We start from the raw sequence: 23811 nt of genomic DNA, 5'->3' as shown, positions 1-23811 counted from the left end.
CGAAGGAACTCAGAGTGTCTGAGAGAATTGAAGAGAAGATTTGTGTTTAGAGCAGAGCAAGCTACTTTGAGGCTAGAGAGGGAGCCAGGAGCCAGATTATGTTGGTTTTAGCCATAATAAGAACATATATACTGGGTGTGAACATAAACTGTCGGAGGTTGTAAGCGAGGGAGAGATCACTTGATTGTGGAAAAATGCTCATAAGATTAAGTGGAAAATTGACTCTCAAATCTAGAACTGTATATACAGTACCATTTCAATTATGCAAGCATATGTGTGAGTATGTATATGTGTATATGTGTGTATGTGTATATAGATACATACTTTACGTATATATGCATAAAGTACGTGTGTGCGTGTGTGCACGTGTGAATGTGTGTATTCAGTAAACAAACTGGAAGAAGATATAGAAAAGTGTTTGCTGTAGTTTTTGTAGTGGTGGATTTATTTTCCTTCATTGCTTTCCCTGTGTTTTGTAAGTTTTCCGTAAGTTTATATGACATCAGTAATCAAAATTAAATCATTTGCTTTTTAAAAACTTTGTTGCAGAGCAATCAATGGAGAGAATGTAAGAGTGACACTATTTTACCATGTCTTACCTCGGATTTGAGCTTAATATCATGGTGCTTTGGAATGCTGGAGTGAATTTTGAAGGCTCTGGCTAGCAGAGAAGTTTATTTGGCTTTGGCTTTTGGTTTGTTCTTTTTTTTTTTTTTTTTTTTGAGATGGAGTCTCACTCTATCACCTGGGCTGGAGTGTAGTGGCATGATCTCAGCTCACCGTAACCTCTGCCTCTTGGGTTCAAGTGATTCTCCTGCCTCAGCCTCCTGAATAACTGGGATTACAGGTGTGTGCCACCACACCCGGCTAAATTTTGTATTTTTCGGAGAGACGGGGTTTCGCCATGTTGACTAAGCTGGTCTCGAACTCCTGTCCTCAGATGATCCACTTCCCTCGGCCTCTCAAAGTGTTGGGATTACAGGCGTGAGCCACTGCACCCGGCCTTATTTGGCTTTTTAAGGAGTCTGTCCTAAACTGAACTTCTTACTGTCTCCAAATTATGCAAAAGAATCTAACATTTCTATTTCTTCCCATAGATTTGAATATAACCTGCCGCTTTGCGGGTGTATTCCACGTGGAGAAAAATGGTCGCTACAGCATCTCTCGGACGGAGGCCGCTGACCTCTGCAAGGCTTTCAATAGCACCTTGCCCACAATGGCCCAGATGGAGAAAGCTCTGAGCATCGGATTTGAGACCTGCAGGTAACATACCAGCACCCGACCACTGGCGAAAGCTGGCGGCCTGGGACCAGGGAGCTGGGCTTAGAACTGGAAGGCTCCTCTCCCACAGCTGAATGGACTATTGCCTAAAGAGTCAACCCCACCTATTAATTTGGCCAAGTCAATTTGGAACCTGTATGACAACTGGAGTTTAAAGTCAGCTAAAGACACCTTTGTGAATCATAGAGCGGGAACCCAGAGGAAGCCATTAGAGCTCTCCTGGCTTTGAAGAAGCTGCAACAATATCATTGTCAGAACCACAAGGAAACATAAACCAAATAACAGTGTTTAAAATAAATATGTGGCTGGTAGAGTCTTAGCCCTGCAGACTTGGCTCAAAGCAGACCTTTCAAATTACTCTACCTTGCTCTCTCTTCAAAAAAAAATTTTGTTGGTTTCTCTTCTATGTTTCTCTGGTTTGAAAAAGTAAATAAAAAGGCATGAAAGCTATTAAGCTATATTATATCAAGTTATATTACTATTGGGAGCCCTGAGAGGGCTCCTACCAGGTATTCTAGAGCTCCATAGAGCCTTCCTCAAACTATGGCTCCAAGCAAGATAATCACAACAAGCAAGGACTTTATTTTTTGAATTTCCAATGGTCTTGTGTTAAGCAGTGCACAAGAAGAGCAAGCCATGATGGCAATCATAGTGAATTGTTTTGGTTCAGTTTGTTTTCATTAGAAGAGGACTGAGTAACCTCTACAACTGCTCTAAGCTTCTACCCCAGCCTGCAGGTGTGCTTTTGCAGTGTCTTTAGGTGATATGATTTCCCTTTCTCTGCAACACACACTCACATGTACACAGACTGCTTTTGAAAAGTCAAGCTGCAGAACTCTTTATGGAAACCATGAAGTTTAAGTTAAGTGCTTCTATCCTCCCACACTGATTATAGTCATGCACCCACATTATGAGTGATGGCTGAGACTCTTGCTGAAAGGGAAAAGGAAAATCTTTTGCCTCAAATTACCCTGTCTGATATGGTAGCCACTAGCCACATGTGGTGTCTTACACTTAAATTAATTAAAATACTAAAATTAAAACTTTAGTTCTTCACTATCACTAATGACATTTTAAGGGCTTGGTTAGCCACCAATGGCCAGTGGCTACTGTAATGGATGACCCAGGTTAGAGAACATTTCCATCATTGTAGAAAGTTCTATTGAGCAGCACCGCTCTAAAATAAAGAGCAGATGTACATAGACATCTGTATATGTTCAGAACTAGGTCTGGGAGAATATGAAAGGAGCAGAGAGAGGGAGAAAGCTCTGGTGGCTACTGAACTTATACTGTAGGATGCAATAAAGAAAGGCCAGTTAGCAAATCCATTATTGTATTCCCAAGGCTAATTGTTTAATTATGGCCCTGACTAGGCCACTGGCCTAAGAAAGTGAATTTAGTAAGCTGAACTTCGATTGTGAAATACAAACAAGGCATACTTGCAAAATACAGAAATGCTCCCATATGCTGAGGACCAGGGGAGTTCTTACAACTGCCACTGGCCAATCATCAAGCACTTAGATGCTGGGAGCCCTACTGCCCACCTGGCCAAACCCTCACTTAATTCTCAAACTCCACTGTTGATCAATGTTATCACCTCATTTTATGGATGAAGCAACTGAGGCTTAGAGAAGTTACACACACAGTCTGCCCAAAGAGGAGTTGGGATTCTGGTTCTGCTTAGCCTGAGCCCAGGACAAGATTTTAATGACCAAGCCCTCCTCAGGGGCTTAAAAGTGGGAGGAAAGTATGCTGTCTGGATTTGCTAAATATTCTTTCCTCCTTGTGAACAGTCACTTACTCATGCCACATACACACATATAAACTTTAATATCCCCAATTTACAGTTAGCATGACACATAAAACCGGCAGGCAACATGAGGTGGCAAAAACTCAGTAATAGCTTACAAAGAGAATGCAATAGGTTCTAGAATGTCGGTGTTATCCATACTTGATGATATGACGTGATGGGGTTGAGTTGGCAGGTAGGTTCACCAAGAAGTATTGTTTAGAAAAAGAAAAACTGTGCCAAAGAAATCTATCATTTCACCCATAACTGGTATTAAGGATTGCAAAACTTATTTCCATAATTTCACTCCAGTAGCTATGAATCATCTTTCTGCCATAGGACAGATGGCAGAGTCTCATGGGTTAGGATAAAACCTTAGCAGCTACTCTCTTTTGTCTACCCCACCCTGATTGGTAGCAACTCTTAGATATATGAAAACTTATTACCATTTAATTGTGCCTGTATCTCCTGCCAAGCTAAAGAGGCTTTGGGGAAACCAGTTTGTCTGTTTAGATGAGAAATTAGTCATGCGAGCTACAATTGCCACATAGATAGGAGTTCTGTGTGCTTGGGAACTGCAGACTCAAAGACATTTCCATGGGTCTTGCAGGGTGATGCACTCCCTGCTGTTGCCCCTGGCAGGAAAGATGAAAAGCAACAATGTGCATTTTAGCCAGAATTGAATTTTGAAAAACCTGCTGGATTTAGCTTCCTCCTCTCTGCCCTCCTGCTGCACCACAACTTCTCTTGCACATGGCATTTTCTCAGCCCACATCTTATTTTTTTGAGGCATTTTATATTCAGAAAAATTTGTGTTTTTAGCACAATTAAAAAGTAAGCAACTTTTTAGCCATCAGGATGCTGCTAGAAGAGGCTGGGCTGTGTATGTTGTATCTGAAAGGGCCTCCAGCTGTAACACACTCTCAGAGATACCTTGGCGGAGAGAGAGGGGCTATGCGTTTCTCTGGCTGTGCTGCTTCTGGAAAGTTCCTGAGCTACATGAGCCATTGCTATCTGCTTACTTAATTGCTATGACTCCTATTGTAATGATGGTTATTTTATTCCCACTGGCAATAGAATTATGCCTGCAATGCTCAGGAGGCCGTGTGCTGTGCTGTGTACTTGGCATATGAACAAGGCTTTGTGTTTAGGGTAATGGAGTATGGAGTAAGGGGACTCGCAGGAAAAGTTGTGGCTGAGAAAGAAGCAGGGGAATGGGACATGAGACAGGTCTGAAATATGTGCACTGAAATGAAGAAGCACCCCTTCCTATCTATGGAAGCTGGCCATTTTGTGTATTTTCTGGAAAACATGAAAGTAATCCAGAGCCAGGATGAATCTCACATCAAAACTTCTCTCTTCTGTGACTCACGCTTCCTTCTGTTTGTTCAGATAGACTCAACACTGCTGAACACAAATTTTATTTGAAACTAATTATTCCTTTCATTTTTTTTTTTTAAAGCTCTTTATAAGTCTCTAAATAAAATCACTTTGTTTCTATTAGTCTTGTTGATCTCTTTCCCTCTCTATGCTGTTATTTTTGGATTTCACATAACTCAGTTGTTGAAACCTCCGATATCCCTAGAGGTGAATTGAGTGAAGAGTTGCACGGCATTAAATGTCATTCAGTGGGTTATTATGAAATTCCCATCTTAACCTTTTAGGTCAATATCCTCTTGTTTTTCTCATACAGGTACGGGTTCATAGAAGGGCACGTGGTGATTCCCCGGATTCAGCCCAACTCCATCTGCGCAGCAAACAACACAGGGGTGTACATCCTTACGTCCAACACCTCCCAGTATGACACATACTGCTTCAATGCTTCAGGTTGGTTCTCAGGGAGGGTGTCTGTTGGCATGAGAGGCTTTGGGAGCCTGGTCTTTGGAGCTCAGCTCAAGTGGGGATTCTCACAGCCTCCATTTACATAACAAATGCTCACTCAATATCTGAACAGCAGAGTCAATACTCCTGTCTCCATGGAGCTTACATGCTAAACTGGGGAGGCAAACAATAAACAAATAAATATTAAATACCCTTCAGGGGTGTCCAGTCTTTTGACTTCCCTGGGCCACACTGGGAGAAGAATTGTCTTGGGCCCCACATAAATTACACTAAAACTAACAGTAGCTGATAAGCTAAAAAACAAACAAAAATCACACACAAAAAGATCTCATAATGTTTTAAGAAAGTTTACGGATTTGTGTTGGACCACATTCAAAGTCATCCTGGAACACCCGTGGCCTGTGAGCCGCTGGTTGGACAAGCTTGCCATGTATGAAGTCAGAAAGTGATACAAGTGTTGTAAAAAAGAGAGCAGAGTACAAGGCTAACTAGTGTCAGGGATGCTTTTATTTTCTGAGAAGGTGGTCAGGAAAAGTGCCCCCTGGCCTGTTGTGAGAATATCAGTGCTCAGAGGGGAGAATGCCAAGGAACAACGTCAGAGAGCTAAGCAAGGGCCCGCTAACAGGGGGTGATTCATTCTCAGTGTGATGGGAAGTCATTACAGGTTTTGAATAAGGGAGTGACATGAATCTAATGATAGCTTTGGGGTGTAAGTCAAATGTCTTAGCTGAGAGCTATTTATTATATGAGAGGGCTGGAAAAAATTCTTGGAGAGTATATGGTATGCCTTTGACCTTCTTAAATATCCCTTACCCAACAGTTGAGAGAACCAGAGGAGAAGAAACCTAAGTTAAGATGTAGATGCTAGGACACAGGCCAGCCTTTCTCTATGTCTTTGTGACTTTCTCCCAACCATTAACCTAGAAACTCAGGCTTATGAGCCTTATTCAAGTCCTAGCAGAATTAAATAGTTCTATGCATCATGAATTTTCAGAATTTTTTGAGAAGAATCAAAACTATAAATGTCAAATATCTGGATGCCACCTGTCAAAAGTCTTACCTCTTAAACTGGGTCTTCTGTTCCCATGGAAAGTTTGAAGTTGTGTGAAGGGAAAGATGAAGCCTTGAGGTAAACTTGGTACATCTTGTTGGAGTGTCAGTTTTCCTCAAAGATGGGAAGGAGATGTTAAATTAGCTGGAAAGGGACTTAAGACATTAACAGCCTGAGACAAACACATATAAATATATATATAAAATCAAGATATCACAGATATATATATACTATATATATCACATATACCATATATATACCACATATATTTATCGTAGTAAAATATAAAAATCTGCATGGATTTTTAAGCTATAAAAAGAACATCAACTTAATTATGAGATCTTCTACCTACTAATAAAAAAACCCCAAAATTAAAATTAATTGTGAGATTACATCAGTGGCTTTAGTCTACACCACCCACCCTTTGTTGTGTGAACAGTAGGTATCAGAGTGGAAATTCAGAGAAGAAATCTAGAGTTTAGGACAAAGTATCAGGGCTGGCTAGTTGAAATGGAGTGTGTGAAGCCAGTAGATTTTGACAAAAATTTACAGGTCATTAAACCTATGGAGAGACACACAAAACAGGAACAGAAAACTGTATAATGTTTACTCCTCCCTGTTACATGAGTGAAGAACACAAATGGAGTTTGATAAAGGGAAGGGAGTTCAATTAACGCTAAATAGTACACGACTCATACATACTAAGTTCCCATACCCATGTCTAGTATGTCACTCTAATGATATTATAATGAGAAAACCACATATAAAAAAGCAAGAAATAGACATAGAGCAACATGTGGTCTAGCTAGCTCCATCCGGTGCAACAGGTCAGAGGGAGACGTTGGGAAAAGTTTGTGCTTTAGACAAAGAGGTTGGCTCAGTGGGAAAGGGCTGGCCTGAAGTTGTACACTCCTGAGTCTCTGGGCACTGCTTATTGCATCTCCCATTAAGTCTTACTGAATGAATGTATGCAATAAATTATGTAGTTGCATATCCACATTGTCTTACCTGTTTTGCAAGTTGGTTTCACTTGCCAAAAGGAACCTCAACTCAAATAGGTAGAAGCTCACACTGTTTTATTGCCTGGCATTGAAGCCATCTAGGCAGGCTGCTACTGAGACTTGTTTCTATCCTTAATTTTGTTCATGAGGTTGGGTCCATCCCTGGAGTTGGGAGCAAGAGCATTGATTAATTTTCTTCTCCTTGGAGGGTTAGTTCAGTTGAAAAGTTTGAGAAGTACAGGGGGTATGTTCCTTACTAAAATGGATGAATTAAATAATAAAGCTAGAAGTACTATTTTTCTTTTTGTCTATTTTCCAAATTGACTCAATATTGATAGCTACTTTTGTAAGTTTTTATTTAAGTTTAAAGGGAATATTTATTGATCACCTCTATGTGCTCAGTACTGCACTAGGCACAGACGGGGTAAGAAGGAACTGGAGGCTACATTTCTTGTCTTAAAGGAGTTAACAATCTCGTTGAAGCAATGAGACAAAAAAAAAAAAAAAAAAGAAACTGGAGAAGAGGATAAATGTGTTTAAGGATACATAAATTCTAAATGTCTTGAATTAGAGTCAGATGATAGGGGTATTAAGTGAGCTAAATATTTTGATAAACTGCCATATGCAAAGGATTTCATTTCAAGGATCCCTGAATCTAATTTAGCCTGAAAGCTGCTAGCAGGTGGTCCTGTCCCAGTGCTGTGATCCACCCATAAAACAGCTATAGGGACAAAAGTCAGCTTGATCTTAGTAGATAGCTTCCATGCGCTTAAAGTTTTAGCAATATTTTTAGAAAACATGGCCTGTGGCTAACAAATGAAAATAAAGCAGAACTTGAAAAGACCTTTGTGATTTTTTTTCCCCCTCATTCTCAGTGGTTGAGGACCAGTGTGAGCCTGGTGACTTCTGTGTGAACACAGAACTGACTTGAATTGATTCATTTAAGCTTGTTTTCAGTCAAGTGCCTCATTTTATTTTGAAGGTAGAATTAAAGGGAAGATTCTACATGTATTTGTTTATTCATTTCCTCCTTTATTCAACAACTATTTGAGAATATTTCTGAGATAACTAAAATGTATCCAGCATTGAAGAGGGTGCTTTTCTATCTGGAGATTAGTGGCTAGACTGAATAATTAATGTTTCTCTTGGTTATTTTGGTGTGTTGAAGCCAAGGTTTATGAGAATACCCACCTCGGAGAATTTCTAACAAGTCCTCAGATTCAGGAATACCTCACCAGGTCTAGCTTTCCAAGCAGTACAGAGCTCATTAAATGGAAAGAAAGGCTATCTAATGAGGCCCTGGAATCCGACATGAGAGCATGAGTGTGTTAATTGCACATTTGGGTCACCATCCACTAAGCGTATTTGCCAGATTTGATGTTCTTTATAAAAGTTAAGGTGAATTGGAGCATGAAGGGGGTCCATGTGAACGAATGCTCTAATAATTTACAAAACTGTCTTAGGGTTTTTGACATCATGCTCCATTCTATTACAACTTGCTGCCTGGAAATTCCCAGTGTACTGTTACTTGCAGTTATATTTGAAGTTGGGGGAGATTGTTGCATCCCTGGCATTAAGAAGCCATAATCCGAATCCTGGTTCCAGGTATGCACAACATACAAATATCAGAAACATCTCATAGGTTGGTCAGTTTCTGCTGATATTTCCATGAGAAACAAGATAGATACTCCACCAAATCTCCCAGGTTGGTTATATGCCCTTATTTTCAAGTGCAATAATTTTGGAAAATATTTTTGAAAACTGTAAAAAGCTAAATTAATATTAATTATTACTGTCCCCCATGACCTTGTGAATTTCTCACAAGCAGGGATAGAAGCATGCTCATCTTCTTTTCTCCTTTTATATGGTCTGGCATATAAGTGTTGAGTAGATGCTTAAAAATAATAAATGAAGAGTTATAGATGTAACTTCTTTTAATTATTTCTTATGGCATTATCATTTAGGGATAATCTAAATGCTTGACCTGTACATATTTGGAGACCCATTTGGGGGCGGTTTAACATCTTAGGTGTGTTTACTGGAAGAATGGACCCTTGGGAAATTATATTGATACTTTTTTCTTTTTTCATCCATTTAACACATTTTTATTGCATGTTTATCTGTCCCCATCACACATAAACGTTCTGGCCAAGACAGGTAAAGTTATTACTCATCCGTGGAACTTATATATTTCTAGGGAGGGAGGCAGGGAGCAGGAAGCAGTGATTGAGAGATGTGCCATGAACAGCCATCAAGTAAGATGAACAAGATAAGTTTACATAGTGGTAAACATGAAGAAGAAATGAGAGCAAAATGCTATGTGATGGTCACAGGTGTGGGGAAGTGATGAAGCAGTTTAGATTGGATGGTAAGGAATGGCCTCGCCAAGGAGGTGATATTTCTTTTTAAAGAAATCTGAGAAATCTTTTAGAACAGGCTTTGCAAGAATGGCTTTTCCTAAAACTTTCTGTTTTTTCCAATCGAATGTATACAACTGACAGTTAGTTTCACTATGAGGCCAAAGAAATGGGCAGGTTAAGGTTATCCTCTTTTATCTGTGGGAAAAGATGCTCGCATGTACTAGGAAGCAAACAGAACCTGTTTTGTTCAACTTGTGTTTCTATTCACTTTTATGCGCACGCAAAAATTATAGCAGGACACTTAAAATACTTGTGATAGCAGTCTGTCTGCCTGCCTCTCTTCCTCCCTCCCTCTCTCTATCCATCTATCCGTCTCCACCCATCCATCTCCTTCTTCCTCTTTGCCAGGAGCAATTCTGGGAGAAACTAACCTAACAAATAAATTTCCATTTTACATTTACGTATGCACACATACGGTACAAAAACTGTAATGCACAAATGGACTTAACCTTTCTACAGCAGCAAAACCAGTTTAAAGCCCTCTGAGGCTTTAGAGCTCAATTCAAGGTCTAGTCACAGAATAAAGCACTTTGGCATGAATGGAAGGTTGCTTCAGCTACTCTGCAGTCTGCTTTTAAGACACAAGGAATGAAATGCAGGGTGGAAGTTTCAGGGCCTGTTGTCAGGGGGCTTGAGACAGTGCTGCTCAGAGGGCTACCAGTAACATCTGTGGATGATCAGTCAGGTCCAAGATTCAGGCAGAAATCTTTATTCCTAAAGAAAGGGATGAAAGAGCAGAGGATAAATGGAGAACAAGAGGAAAAAACCCAGAAATACCAATAATGAGATATGCCAAAACAGTAACCTTGAAAAATATTGTGGGCACCTAGGCCAAAGGTGGTCAACCTCAGAAGCAACATGCTGAGAAGCTGTCTATACAGAGTAAGCACTTCAAAAGATCAGCTAAATTAATAAATACATTACTACATTAATGAAAGACTAGAGATTCATTTGGTTTTTAATATTTCAACTGAGTAAATTCTTTGTTATGATTATGTTATTTTAACCTTCAGATTGTCAGGCTGTTCATGTTGATAAACATTTGATTGTGTGTCTGTCATGTTTTCTCATCATTTCTGTGGATTGCCCAGATTATAAATGATTTTCTCATGATAGTTCATACTTTACTTTTAAATTTTTTACAATGTTCCTGCATTACCTTTATAATCACAAATTTAAAAAATCCTCCCTAATGTGTTTGCATTAGAGAAGGAGCCATGTCTATCTCAGGCTTCCACAGTGCCTGACATAGAATGTACATTTATTAATGAATGAATTCATGGGGGTGGGGAAATTTCTGGAAATTTCATAAGTTCCAGAAATTTATGAAATCAAGTAAAAATGGAAAACGCATCACAGAAGACAGAGAAATTCCTAGCCAACTTACAGAGTTTTGGAAAAAGAAAATTATTTGGGACAAGTTATAATAAAACTCCATCCTAACTGACTAATAAAAATGAGAATAGATTTTCCTCATATTTTTAAAGTGTTCTCATCCTTTTTTTTTTCCTACCCCATAGCTCCACCTAAAGAAGATTGTACATCAGTCACAGACCTGCCCAATGCCTTTGATGGACCAATTACCATAAGTATGTCTCTCTTCTAATCTTAATTGAATTTTCCTATTTTGGGGAAGGGGCTCAGGTGGGTTCTCTATGGTATATTTGAATAGAACATTAGGCCAGGTGTGGTGGCTTACTTCTGTAATCCCAGCACTTTGGGAGGCTGAGGTGGTTGGATCACTTGAGGTCAGAAGTTTGAGACCAGCCTGACCAATATGGCGAAACCTTATCTCTACTAAAAATACAGAAAATTAGCTGGGTGTAATGACAGGCACCTGTAATCCCAGCTACTCGGGAGGCTGAGGCAGAAGAATGGCTTGAACCCAGGAGGCAGAGGTTGTAATGAGCTGAGATTGCACCACTGCATTCCAGCCTGGGCAACAGAGTGAAATTCCATTTCCAAAAAAAAAAAAAAAAAAAGGAATATTAGTCATTTCCCTAAGACTAAGGACAGTTGGCTTTAATTCAGTGTCCCTTCCCTTTTTTCTTCAATGACTTGAAACTGCTCTCTGGTTTACACTCATGCATCGTTCCTCAAACTTCAGTCATTTGAAACCCACTTTCACATGATTTTGGTATCTCTATATATACAATGCTATCATTTACTTGATTTTTTTATTTAATTGACCCATTGTTTTCTACTTAAAATGCATTTATTTTTAAAAAGAAATTGCACATGGAAAACCAACACCACATCATCAATAGAAGGCAACCTTAATAACATATTAAAATGTAAGAAAAATTAAATAATGTTCTTAATTTGTAGCTGCTGAAAACTCTGGATCTGAGTCATGTTCTCTCTTATAAAGGGGGATTAATAAGTGTCGGGCATAGGGGCATTTTGGCCCCAATTAGCAATTTCATGTTTGATATAACGCAAGTATCGAAAGATAATCATGAAGGATATAAACTTCCTGATATGAGTTTTGACATTATTTATACCACATCCATCTTAAATCACCCTGATATTTGATTATCCACAGATGTATATATTCATGCACTTTTTAAAAATAGACACGGGGGTCTCACTATATTGTCCAGGCTGGTCTTGAACTCCTGGGCTCAAGCAATCCTCCCTCCTCAACCTCCCAAGTGCCAGGGTTACGGGCATGAACCACCATGCCTGGCCTATTCCAGCATTTTAGAAATCAGAACATCTGAACCAGAACTTTCAAATAGGCTAGTCTGCTAACCCTGATCTTACTGCCTCCGAGCCTCATTTAATGGGAAACAGTACAGTGTTGAGGTGGTCTGATTTCTGCTTCCTCACAGCTGGACACTGACAGTGCACATGGGCATGATGTTGCAGTGGCAGACGGACGAGAATCTTTGTAGACCATACAAACCCAGCCCCACATTGTTGTGTAAGGAATTGTCCCTGACCTGTGCCTTGCAATAGGAAGGGGAGGCTTCACACCATGATGGCTATGACATGAGATGTGCTGTCTTGGTCAGGCCTGGTTTGAAATCCCAGTTCCTCACTATGTGTGAGATTTTAGAGGAGTGACATAGTTTTTCTGATCCTCAGTTTTCTCATACGTATAATGGAACAACCTATGAGAATTTTCAGGAAATTTGTAAAAGACAGTATGTCTAATGTATGCCCAGCCCATAGTAGATGTTCAATAAATGCCCTGTTTCTTTGATGCCCACAGTTCTCTTTTGAAGTTCAGACCTGTAAGAGTTTGGTCAACAATATTTCCTTGTCAAATCCTCACCTGCAGAGATTACCACGGTGATTGACACCTTGATTTTTTTTCATTTATGTATTATTAATAGTTCCACTTGAGGCTTGGCACAGTGGCTCACTCCTGTAATCCCAGGCCGAGGCAGGCAGATTACCTGAGGTCAAGAGTTCAAGACCAGCCTGGCCAACATGGTGAACCCCATGTCAACTAAAAATACAAAAATTAGCTGGGTGTGGTGGTGTGCACTTGTACAGCTACTTGGGAGGCTGAGGCAGGAGAGCTGCTTGAACCCAGGAGGCAGAGGTTGCAGCACGCCGAGATTGTACCACTGTACCCCAGCCTGGGCAACAGACCATCTCAAAAAAAAAAAGTTCCATCTGAGCAAGCTAAATAGGTGACCAAAAAGAACCTTTAGTCCCATCAATGCAATATAGCAGAAAATAATTTCATCTCACTTGCATAGTGAGTGGCCCAGACTTGAGAGCAGCAAATACTTTTAGGAAGGAATAATGAATGAATCCATTCAGGCTTTTTCTTCTCCAGTTCATTCTAGTCATTTGCTTGTTGAAACTACAGATGTTGATCTTCGTGTATATCTGTGCTTGTTAATTTCCAGGTTGAATTTCACAGAGAACTGCAAAGGCTCTGTCTGTATTTAGACCTGCTGATTTCCTAGCCAGAAGTGGGTGTTTGCACAAGCAGACAAAATTTGCCCCTTAAAAAAGAAAATCTAAATCTTCATCAATTTTCAGATGTATCTTCCCTGCTGAGGCTATTAGTCTGCTACTTCAAATCCTTTTTGGAGGAATATATGGAATTAATAGCAACACATTTTATATGTACTTCAGAAGGGAGAGTAGGGAACCAAGTGGGAGGATGATTATTTATTGAGCACCCGCTGTATTTTGAATACTGTGCTGAGCACTTTACTTACAATGTATCACTTAATCCCCATTTTACAAATGAGGAAACTGAAGCTCAAAGTTGCCTTGTCCAGAGCTCTATGAAGCTGGGATTCAAACATGGGGATGGGACTCCCCAGTACTTCCTTGTTTCCTGCCTCATCCCCAGGATGTGTGGGGGGATGGGAGGCTGCACTTTCTAAGTGCATCTGCCACTCTGTCCCATCACTGGATAGATAGGTGTTTTTCATTGCAGAGGAAAATAGCTTTGAAGTCACTATGTTAAATGCTAATCCACAAACTCAAAATATGAGCTGTGAAGTTCTGTAAGAACCTTTTCTCTCTCCCAGCTATTGTTAACCCCGATGGCACTCGCTATATCAAGAAAGGAGAATACAGAACGAATCCTGAAGACATCTACCCCAGCAACCCTACTGACGATGACGTGAGCAGCGGATCCTCCAGTGAAAGGAGCAGCACTTCGGGAGGTTACATCTTTCACACCTTTTCTACTGCACACCCCATCCCAGACGAAGACGGTCCCTGGATCACCGACAGCACAGACAGAATCCCTGCTACCAGTAAGGAAAATAAATCACTGTGCTTCCCAGTAGCAATTCCTTGGCAAAATGTCTCTGACCTTCCTGAGCATTGCACACTCACATGCTGATTTTCTCATCTCTAGACAGCTGGAAGCTGGTGATGCCATTTGGGGAGGTGGGCTCTTGTGGTTGTCAGTGAACTGTATGCACTGACTACTACTGCCTACCTTTTTTTCCTCATCTGTAACTGTTTTTCTTACCTTGGCATAAGAAGTGCCATATAGGAAGTTTTATTTTGGGGGGAGCCCTCCTTATTCTCTTATCCCCAGAGATACAGTGACAATTCAAGCCTGGTATGAAAACCATTTTCATTTTTTCATGTTTCCTTCTTGTTCTTATCCACCTATGGATAAGATTGTTTTCATAAAGTCGGGATCATAGAGTTTGCGTACCACTCCACTATCACCTTTTTAAAATCCCGTTTATGCCTGAGGTTGCAATTTTTTGAATTTTTGCAATCAGAACTTGGTGATGATCTTGAGCAGTAGGATATAAATAACTCCCACATGCTTAGCGTTCCAATAATGGAACTGTAGGCATACATGGGTCAACGGTGGCTTTTTATGTTTTAACTTGATTTACACTTAAACTATTGATAGTGTAATATTCAGTGATTTTCATCAACCATGATTTACTCAACAATTCCTTCATTTTTGGTCCAAGGAAGCATATCTGGATGAGTTTTCTGGTGAAATCAAATCAGCTTAAGAGCTCTATATTCCAGCCTGTTGGGGAATGTTCTCAACACTTACTTGGTATGTGGGGGTAATTCGTTACTCAGAGCTGCAAGAGTGGAAGTATGTAAACATTGCGTTCGATTTCTTTGGAGTGTGCCCCTCGCGCTTCAGCTCCACTGGAAAGTGTTTACATATCTCGTCTCCTCTGTTTCCCTCTTTGCTTTTCTTCTACCGTTTGTTTTGAAATGGGCTCCCAAATGGGCCGTGTTCCTCCAGTGGAGGATTAATCAAACTCAAATAGGGCATCTGCGTCTGGAGCAGTTTTCCTAGTATGGTGTGGATTTTCTCTTTTCCTGGCTATAGCTCCTGAGGGGTGAAACTTGGGCCCCAAAGAGTGTGGCAGAAATGCGCTAGCTTGTGAATACTCAAGACAGGGCCCTTCTCTATTCCTCGCCACCCAGAAACCAGGGAAACCCCCACAGCACTGTGATTTCATTTATAAGGTCACTTGTGCAATAGTGTTTTAAATTTCTGTCAGTCTCTGGCTGAGGGCCTGATACAAATAGGCTTGGGGTTCCCATCACTCCCTGCACATTCTTTGAAGCCTTTTAAAAAGCAGCTTTTTCAAGCTGTCCATGCTTTCTTGGGTGATTGGCCCTCTTGAGTTTGCATCAGCTTATTGTTGGTAGTCCCGCGGGCAGCCCTTCTTGAGAGAGGCTTCTGCAAACCAAGCAGGCAGTGCTGCTAGCCACTCACTGCTTCTTGGTTCCTGTCTTTTTAAAGTAACCATGTCAAAGGTGCTTATCATTATGGCATGCAATTTTGTCAGATGCTGGCAAACACAATAATTTGTGGTCTCAGCAGGAAGCAGAATAGGTCTACCCTAAAGTACCACTTCCCACCAAAGAAGAAAATCCTGATAAAACATAACTTTTGGGGACCATAGCTAACATTCAAGCCACTAATAGCCTATACGAAACAGTATTTCATGTGTGTTTTTAAAAAGGCAATTAGCACATTTTATTAACCCCCATAGAATATCTGTTAAGAACTGTGTCTTCCCTTCCTAAGTTAGTCAGCAAATGTATTTTGAGAACCAACTATGTACCAGGCCTATTAGAATGCTTGCGATCCAAGGATAAACATGCGTAGGAAGTAACATTGAAGAGAAGCAAAGATTACTGAGATATTTATTCATTGAATCAATATTTGAGGTCTTCTGTATGTCAGACATGGCTCTAGGATGCTAGGAATTCAGAGTTGGACTTACCTTCATGGAGACTATATACTATTAGTTTAGAAATCAGGGAAAAGGAGTGTTTATGAGACTTAACTAAAACATAGTTCAGGATTTGGACTGAGAAATGAATTGTGCCTTTCTCCTCCCAGATAAATTAGTTAAGTTTCCTTCAGCAGCTAAAAAAGAAAGAGACTAATGAGTCTACCAGATGAGTCCAAGGCTAACCTGAGAGTCACTGAAGTACTGTAGTACCCAATGGGACCAGTAGCAGCTCCAAGTGGATCACTTCATGCAAAGAAAGGTACCAAAGCAAACAACCTGGTGGAAACTTGAATGTAGCATAATGGCATCACAGGAAAACTCAACACCGATAGGCTTCTGAATAGAATTGTATCTCTAAAGTCCGGTGAGGAGATTTGCAAAACCTTATCACTATTGGACTGAGAGCTGGGACAGAGTGAGAGGGAGTGATTGCAAAACCTCCCTCATGCATTGCAGGAGGGCAGGGGTCAAGAGGAGTGCTGGCTAAGAGCATAGAAGAAGGCTGTCTTTGGCTCGGCTGGCTCATTCCTTCCTGAAGGGCCTGTAGTGGGTGGCAATAGGGACAGCTAGTAAGAATAACCATCTGGGTAGCTTTAGGCTTCCAGCAGGCTGTTTACTTTGAGTGTCATCAACCTCTTCCTATTGGTGACCTGGAGCTCTCTGGGATCAAGAAACCTAAACTAATTCAGGAAACTGACTCTTGCCTTGGAACACTGTATTTCCTTGTCTTCTGGGTATCAAAGGAATACTTTCTTTTTTTTTTTTTTCAGATCTGGTATGGCCTATTTAGGTGGGGAAAATTAGAAATTCTGCTGGCTATACAGTAGCTTTTTCTATTTTTCCCCCTCATACCACTCCTTTCAGGAAAAAAAAAAATAACACCTATTTCTATCTTGTTCTTGTAGGTTTGTTTCCTCTGGTACTATTTTTTCCTGGTGTACTATTGGGTGAGGGTGGTAGGAACTATGCATCTTTAATAAAGTTTCTGAGGTGAGAATGTGGTGTCTGTGGATTTTCCAGGGGATGCTCAGGTTTGTCTGGAGGCTTCATGGGTAAAATTGGTTCCTATTTCTCTACTCTCTGTTCTGAACTAATGTGTCCTTTACAGCAGGGGTGTCCAGTCTTTTGGCTTCCCTGGGCCATATTGAAAGAAGAAGAATTGTCCTGGGCCAAACATAAAATGCACTAACACTAACCATAGCTGATGGGATAACACACACAAAAAAATCTCATAATGTTTTAAGAAAGTTTATGAATTTTTGTTGGGCCACATTCAGAGCCATCCTGGATCGCATGTGGCCCGCAGGGGTTGGGTTGGACAAGCCTGATTTAAAGGACAGAACATACTGTGCCTGTTGGCATTTGATATAGGTAGAGTCAAAGTTTTTAACCTAGGGTTCATGGACCTTCAGTAGGTTCAATGATAGACCATAAGGCATTCTAGAACCATCTGAAATAATATGCAAAATTTTGAGTGTGTGTATATGTAGCATCTCTTTTTTGAGGAAGGAGGTCATAACATAGATTTTCAAAGGGATATATAATTTAAAGTGGTCTTTTAAAATCTCAACTGGCTTAAATTAGATATTTATCCTGATGGTTTTTGCCATTCCACTTCAACAAGGAAACATGCTGAACTCAAGTCAAACTTGAGAGTCAAATGAGAGATTTTAAATTGCAAAATGTTACTGATGATATTTTCTCTAATCTGAGAAAAAAGTGGAATTTCTCTAACTTTGGCTACTCTGGTTTTTGGTAGAAACACATATTGAATTAGAATAAAAAGTAACAGAAATGGTAGATGGATACCTGAGGAAGCTTTATCTGATTTCTATACTTTGAACACATTTTCTTTGCAAAGTTCCTGCTCCAGTAGGAAGTTTGACCTGAGGCTGATGCATGTGGGTGGAGCTTTGAAATGCCAGTTGTCATCACAAGCTACTTGGGTACAATGTTAAACAGATGTGAAAAATACATGCTAGCAACTCAAAGATAATCCAAAGATAAATGAATGAAAGCAATCGTTCGAAATTCTGCTTCAAAAACCTCCAGTTCATGGCTCAGTCGCCCAATCAAGAAAATAGAAAATTTCTTTCCTTCACAGGTTATTAAGTTGCTGCTTGATTTTGCTTTGATCATGAATTCAGGAGGTTCAGTTTGAAGAATGAGTAGCATGAAATTTATACCCACGTGGAATTTGCATTTCTGATGTTGTCCTAAGATAGTGGGAGATGTTAGGAGTCTGGAAAGATAAAACAAGGCCTAGATTTTTCTTTTCTAATTATCATTCAATAATAGATACAGACATCATATATAGACAGAACTGAAAGTAAAGATTTATAGAGGGAATATCACTAAGTGATATTTTCATAATTGATCCAGTTACTTCAACTGTGCACTCAAACAGCCACGCAACAGCACAGAAGCAAAATAACTGGATTTGGTCCTGGTTTGGTAATTCACAGCCTAAGACTCAGGATCTCACAACAACAGCAATGACAGGTAAACTGCTTCGTCTTTTGCTTATCGACTCTCCTGAATGTCAGATCTTTTAGTGTTAGGGGAGAGGACATCCATCATCACGTCAAATCTCCTTCACCATTCTTAGTGAGAATAGGGTATTGTACCACTTGGTATATCAGAAAGGCCTGTGGATCTGGGGATATGACTGATATTCTTAAATGTCCTGTATGTTTTCCTTTTGGCAATGTGTATGTAGAATCAGAATGAATTTTCCATAAGAGGAAGGAAAAACTATGAATGAATACTTCTGAATGAATGAATGAAATTATGAAAAACTACAAATGAATGAATTGACTGTGTGATTCAATGAGAAAATGTCCTTTAGAAAGAAGTCTGCTGGAAAGTGCAGGCTTCTCCTTTCTGCTGTTCTGATTCTCACAGCCAATAATAAGAGAAGGAAATGCAGATTTCTCTCATCAAAGTGTAGGCCCTGAACCCTTCTTTGAACACTTAAAATCTCGGCTGTAAAATGTAGGAAATGACCTATTGCTCCATATCAGAATCTAGGCCTCTAACTAGCTCCCTGGGTGTGTGGCTCTTAGCTCTATATACCTGCAAAGTGTATTGATAAAGGAGCTTTGGGGAAGAACGATTCAAAGCCTGTAAAAATGGGAGATTGCAAGGACACCTTCATTTATTAACTTTCATTGATGGAGGTAATGGCCATACTCCAAAATAACTAGGCATTCTTTCTGCAGAGGAGAGTAATAAACATGGAAAAATGATTCTTTGCATTTGTTTGCCTTATATGACATTGGATAAATTATATTCTTTACTTCTATAAATAATCATGAGGAAAATAGTGCTCATGTTATGTTATTGTTGCCATATCACAATGTCTAAGATCAGGCAGGGGTGGGGAGGAGGGATAGAGAAATTGCAGAATAAAGAAAATGCTATTTTTAAATGTTGACAATGTTTATCTTCATAGGACAAAGAATGTGAAGGAAAATGTCTTTTTGGCAGTATTTCATCTTAGGTCATTTTTGGGCTTTCTTGATAGCTGAAAAAAAAAATCTAACTCACCTTACTTTTGTGTTTGGGGATGATGGTTTCAGCCTCTCTGCTTGAACTTGTTCTCAGTTTTTTGTCTACTGTTAGCTCATATTCTTCTGATACACATTTTTGTGCATTATTGGTTGCAGAAATGGCGGTCTTTGGAGATTTTTAAATCAAGACTCTTGTTTCTGATCTTATTAGCAAGATCATTGGGGTCACTTCATCTCTGTCTGTCTTTCCTGATTGATTATCCTATTTTCAAAGAATGAGACTCAAAATGTCCTATTCTGCTTTGCAAAATATAGTTTGACATAAGAAATTACCTTGGGCAAGGTTGTGAGAGGATTTGGAATCTAAATGGAGAAAAGTGGAGAGGTATATTTTTCAATCTTCTACTTCTATGTCATTTTCCCTGTGTGTTGGATTGTTAAGATTATGTATCTATTGCTGGCAGAAATATCATATTCTAAATTCTTGGAGAATGATATTGGTTGCCCAAGATTGTATAGAAGATTAAGGAGCTAAGACTCTGAAGAGCTGGGTTTTAGAATCATAAACTCTCAAATTTGGAAAGGATGTTAAAGTGTCTGGTTCAATCAACACTTCTAATAATTTAATCTCTTACACAACTTTCCTGCCAAGTGATCTTCCTGACTATGGGAAACATAATACTTTATAAAGAAGTTCATTGTTGGATAGTTCAGATTATTGCTTTTTTCAATCCAACATTTGGAAGAATATTCATCTCCCTGAAATTTTCACCACAGATCCTAATTTGGCCTCCTGGATCCAGAGACAAAAATTTAATCCCTCTTTCACATTATATAGACTTTCAAAATTTGAAGATGGCTCTCATGTGTTCCTGGAGCCCTCACTCTTGCTAATTAGGCTTCTGACTTCACATAGGTCAGAAGCTCTGTCCAGAACAATTTTTAAATCTTTAAGATAAGGAGCATGAACCAGATGACATTTAAGATCCTTCCCTCTCTTGACATTCTATAAACTTCAGTTTGAGCCTCTGAAAAAAATGGAACTTGTTTGCTTTTTCCCATTCTTTTCACCATCTATATCAAATGTAGATGATTCTCTTGAATGGTAAAAGAGTACAAGCATATTCAATGCTATTTCTTAGGAACTGTTAATTAATCTTTCAACAATCAATTCAATCATGATTACAACAGCTTTGATGAGCACTACTAGTGCTACAGCAACTGAGACAGCAACCAAGAGGCAAGAAACCCAGGATTGGTTTTCATGGTTGTTTCTACCATCAGAGTCCAAGAATCATCTTCACACAACAACACAAATGGCTGGTAATGAGTTATTATTGTCTCATAGCATATATTTTCTTGACAGCCTTGAATAATTTTGATTGACCTCTGGGATGTTATTAAAGCTTAAAGTTCTTTCTATTCTCACAAATATTCATTATGACTTTAGAAGGATCATGAACTCTGGTATCTATTTGTTTGCTTGTATGGCACCAATAAGCAGATTTCATCTTTCTAATATATGGATTAGTATAGCCCAGGAGAAGGTTAATATAGAGACTATAAAATGGGAATAAGCTTTTTTTAATGATGTAGCAAAATTGTGACTCTGAAAGATTATTCATGTATATTCTAAAATTACCACAGTCATAAAAAGTCTTGGACTTTCATGAGGAAATAGCATAGCTAGATCTGAAAAAATATAGAAAATCTTCATCAATGGAACTATTCTTGGGGTAGACACTAATCATATGAAAAGACAAATGCACATTCCTTAAGATAGCCTGAATCTCATTTAAAATGTAGAAAACCCCATTTTAGTAAAAAGACATTGTCTACAGTAACCACTGAGAAGATGAAGTTTTTCATCTCCTTTTTTTATTCAAAAAGAAAAAGAATTTCTCAATATCTCAACCACAGTTCACTTTAGTTAACCCCTTTGATTGCCTAATAATGTCAAAAATGATTTCTCTGTTAATTGGCTCCACGTTTTTGCTCCATGCTGAAGTAGTGTTGGGAACTGCAGTGTAGCTTCCATCTCTGTTTGAAGACAAAAAATGAATTGGCAAATTGTGAACACAATGAAATGGCTGACATAGGTGTAGATTCCAACATTTTTCTGAAGGTGTCTTGACAAAAAAAAAAAAAAAAAAGGCACATATGAAACCTTTCCATTCTGTTCTTGACGGCTTGGCTTTAATGGCATATGCTTAATGAGTTAATAATAAAGACATCTGAAAGCGTGGAGGGGTTTTCATTGGCCTTAAAGACCTATTTTAGCTTTCTTAAAGAGAATATTCAGTTTTAAAGATCATAGCCACTTGTTTTGAGATTTATGTATTAGCTTCGGAGACCAGAACATAAGAATTTGGGGTATGCAAGTCAACTCCCTCACTTTCTTTTAAAAATTCGGGAAATCCATTATACCTTCTGTGCCTGATTTTCTTCCTTTGCAAGTGGGTTGCCTGGCATCCAGCTCAGCCACTAATGCAAGTCACCACAACAGGTACATCTTCAAATACCATCTCAGCAGGCTGGGAGCCAAATGAAGAAAATGAAGATGAAAGAGACAGACACCTCAGTTTTTCTGGATCAGGCATTGATGATGATGAAGATTTTATCTCCAGCACCAGTAAGAATAATCAATTACAGTACAGCCATTTATGCAAGGCTTATTGATTAATCTGAGTGATACCTAATTGTATCTCTCTTGAGAAGTAGTTAATGTGAAAAATAGGTGAACCTGTGATCATACCTTAGTTATATCTTGATGAGATTATGGAAGAAGAAATAGAATGTTTTGAGAAGTGGGGAAAATATCTCATAAAATTTCTAATGTCTCAGGTTCTTCCTGTTTTATTTATCAATGAAGTCTACTGCTACAGATTGTCTTTGAATGATCAGGCTTTGTCAGAGGATGACATTAAAACAGTCCAAAAAATATTCATTGTGTACTTACTGTGCTAGGTGCTGGAAACACAAAGATGAAAAAAGCCAGAGCCTTTGCCTTTCAGAATCTCATGGTCTGTTGGAGCAATAGACTTGAAGAATGTGATTAGGAGGGTATTAATTAAAATTTGTAGGCCGGGCGCGGTGGCTCACGCCTGTAATACCAAAACTCTGGGAGGCCGAGGCAGGCAGATCATGAGGTCAGGAAATCGAGACCATCCTGGCTAACACAGTGAAACCCCGTCTCTACTAAGAAATACAAAAAATTAGCCCAGCGTGGTGGCAGGCGCCTGTAGCCCCAGCTACTTGGGAGGCTGAGGCAGGAGAATGGCGTGAATCAGGGAGGAGATAGTGCCACTGCATTCCAGCACTCTAGCCTGGGCAACAGAGCAAGACTCCATCTCAAAAAAAAAAAAAAAAAAAAGTTGTAGAAGATCCTAAATTGAAGGCCCTTAAGGCTTAAATGATGGGAGCTGGAACTCAAGAATTATCTTAATCAAAACCCGACTAAGGTCAAATGAACAAATCCAGAGTTTTAACAAATGAGCTGGACACCAAAGACCGTGAAGGGAAAGGCAAATGTCAGGTTAGCTTTAACAAGACATTACCACTTATTAAAAGCAAATAATGAAACCACTATTGGTACATAATAGTATCCAAATTTTTGACAATTATAAAACTTTTTGAGAACAAAGAGATGGAAATTGAGCTTTAAAGATGTCCTTAAAAAGTTAAAAACATGCAAAGGTTGGTCTAATAGTCTGCCAGATTACTGAGTTTTCCACACATACCTGTAATGACTTAAGATTTTGCTGAATAGAGCTGAATCCTGAACCTGACTCCATCACAATTCTGCTTTTCCTTAGAAAAAAGGCTTTTGGGGTGCTGAGCTCCCCCAATTCACTGAAGTTCTATCCATTCCATTAAAACCTGACAATTTAATCCTCAAACGGACAGCACACAGAGAAGAAAGGGTCCAGAAAAAAAAAAATAGCTTAGGCCTTGAAGGCATCTGAATATATAACATTGATATAACAAATACTCAAAAGGAACTAGAATTTTCTATCTAAACTTTTAAGTGATTTTTTTAGACCTAGCACCCCTCCAGAGCTTAATCTATGGAATAAGAAAATTCTTTTTGGTAACTTCAGAACAAAAACCAAATAATCAAAAACACTGGAGTTTTACATTACACTGTCTCCTGTGTTCAGGATGTGGCCCAGCTTTGCAGGTAGGCCCGTTAGTAAAGACAT

General features: G+C 39.3%; 1 protein-coding gene across 5 annotated transcripts in view; it reads left to right on the top strand.

Moving 5' to 3' along the window:
* CD44 (CD44 molecule (IN blood group)) overlaps positions 1-23811 on the top strand; it is a 91849-nt gene that overhangs the window by 35705 nt on the left and 32333 nt on the right. For 4 of the 5 annotated variants that reach the window (XM_037999518.2, XM_037999519.2, XM_008002153.3 and 1 more), the window contains exons 2-5: positions 1098-1263; positions 4764-4897; positions 10905-10973; positions 13887-14117. In XM_037999518.2, the coding sequence (XP_037855446.1) occupies positions 1098-1263; positions 4764-4897; positions 10905-10973; positions 13887-14117 (600 nt within the window). Of the gene's footprint in view, positions 1-1097; positions 1264-4763; positions 4898-10904; positions 10974-13886; positions 14118-20800; positions 20933-22115; positions 22242-23811 lie in introns of all 5 variants that reach the window. The other variant, XM_008002097.3, reaches the window with a different exon arrangement.

This window comes from Chlorocebus sabaeus, chromosome 1 (assembly GCF_047675955.1).
Source record: "Chlorocebus sabaeus isolate Y175 chromosome 1, mChlSab1.0.hap1, whole genome shotgun sequence".
Classification (NCBI taxonomy): domain Eukaryota; kingdom Metazoa; phylum Chordata; class Mammalia; order Primates; family Cercopithecidae; genus Chlorocebus; species Chlorocebus sabaeus.
Note: the sequence above shows the minus strand (reverse complement) of the source record. Positions and strands in the feature narration are given on the sequence as shown.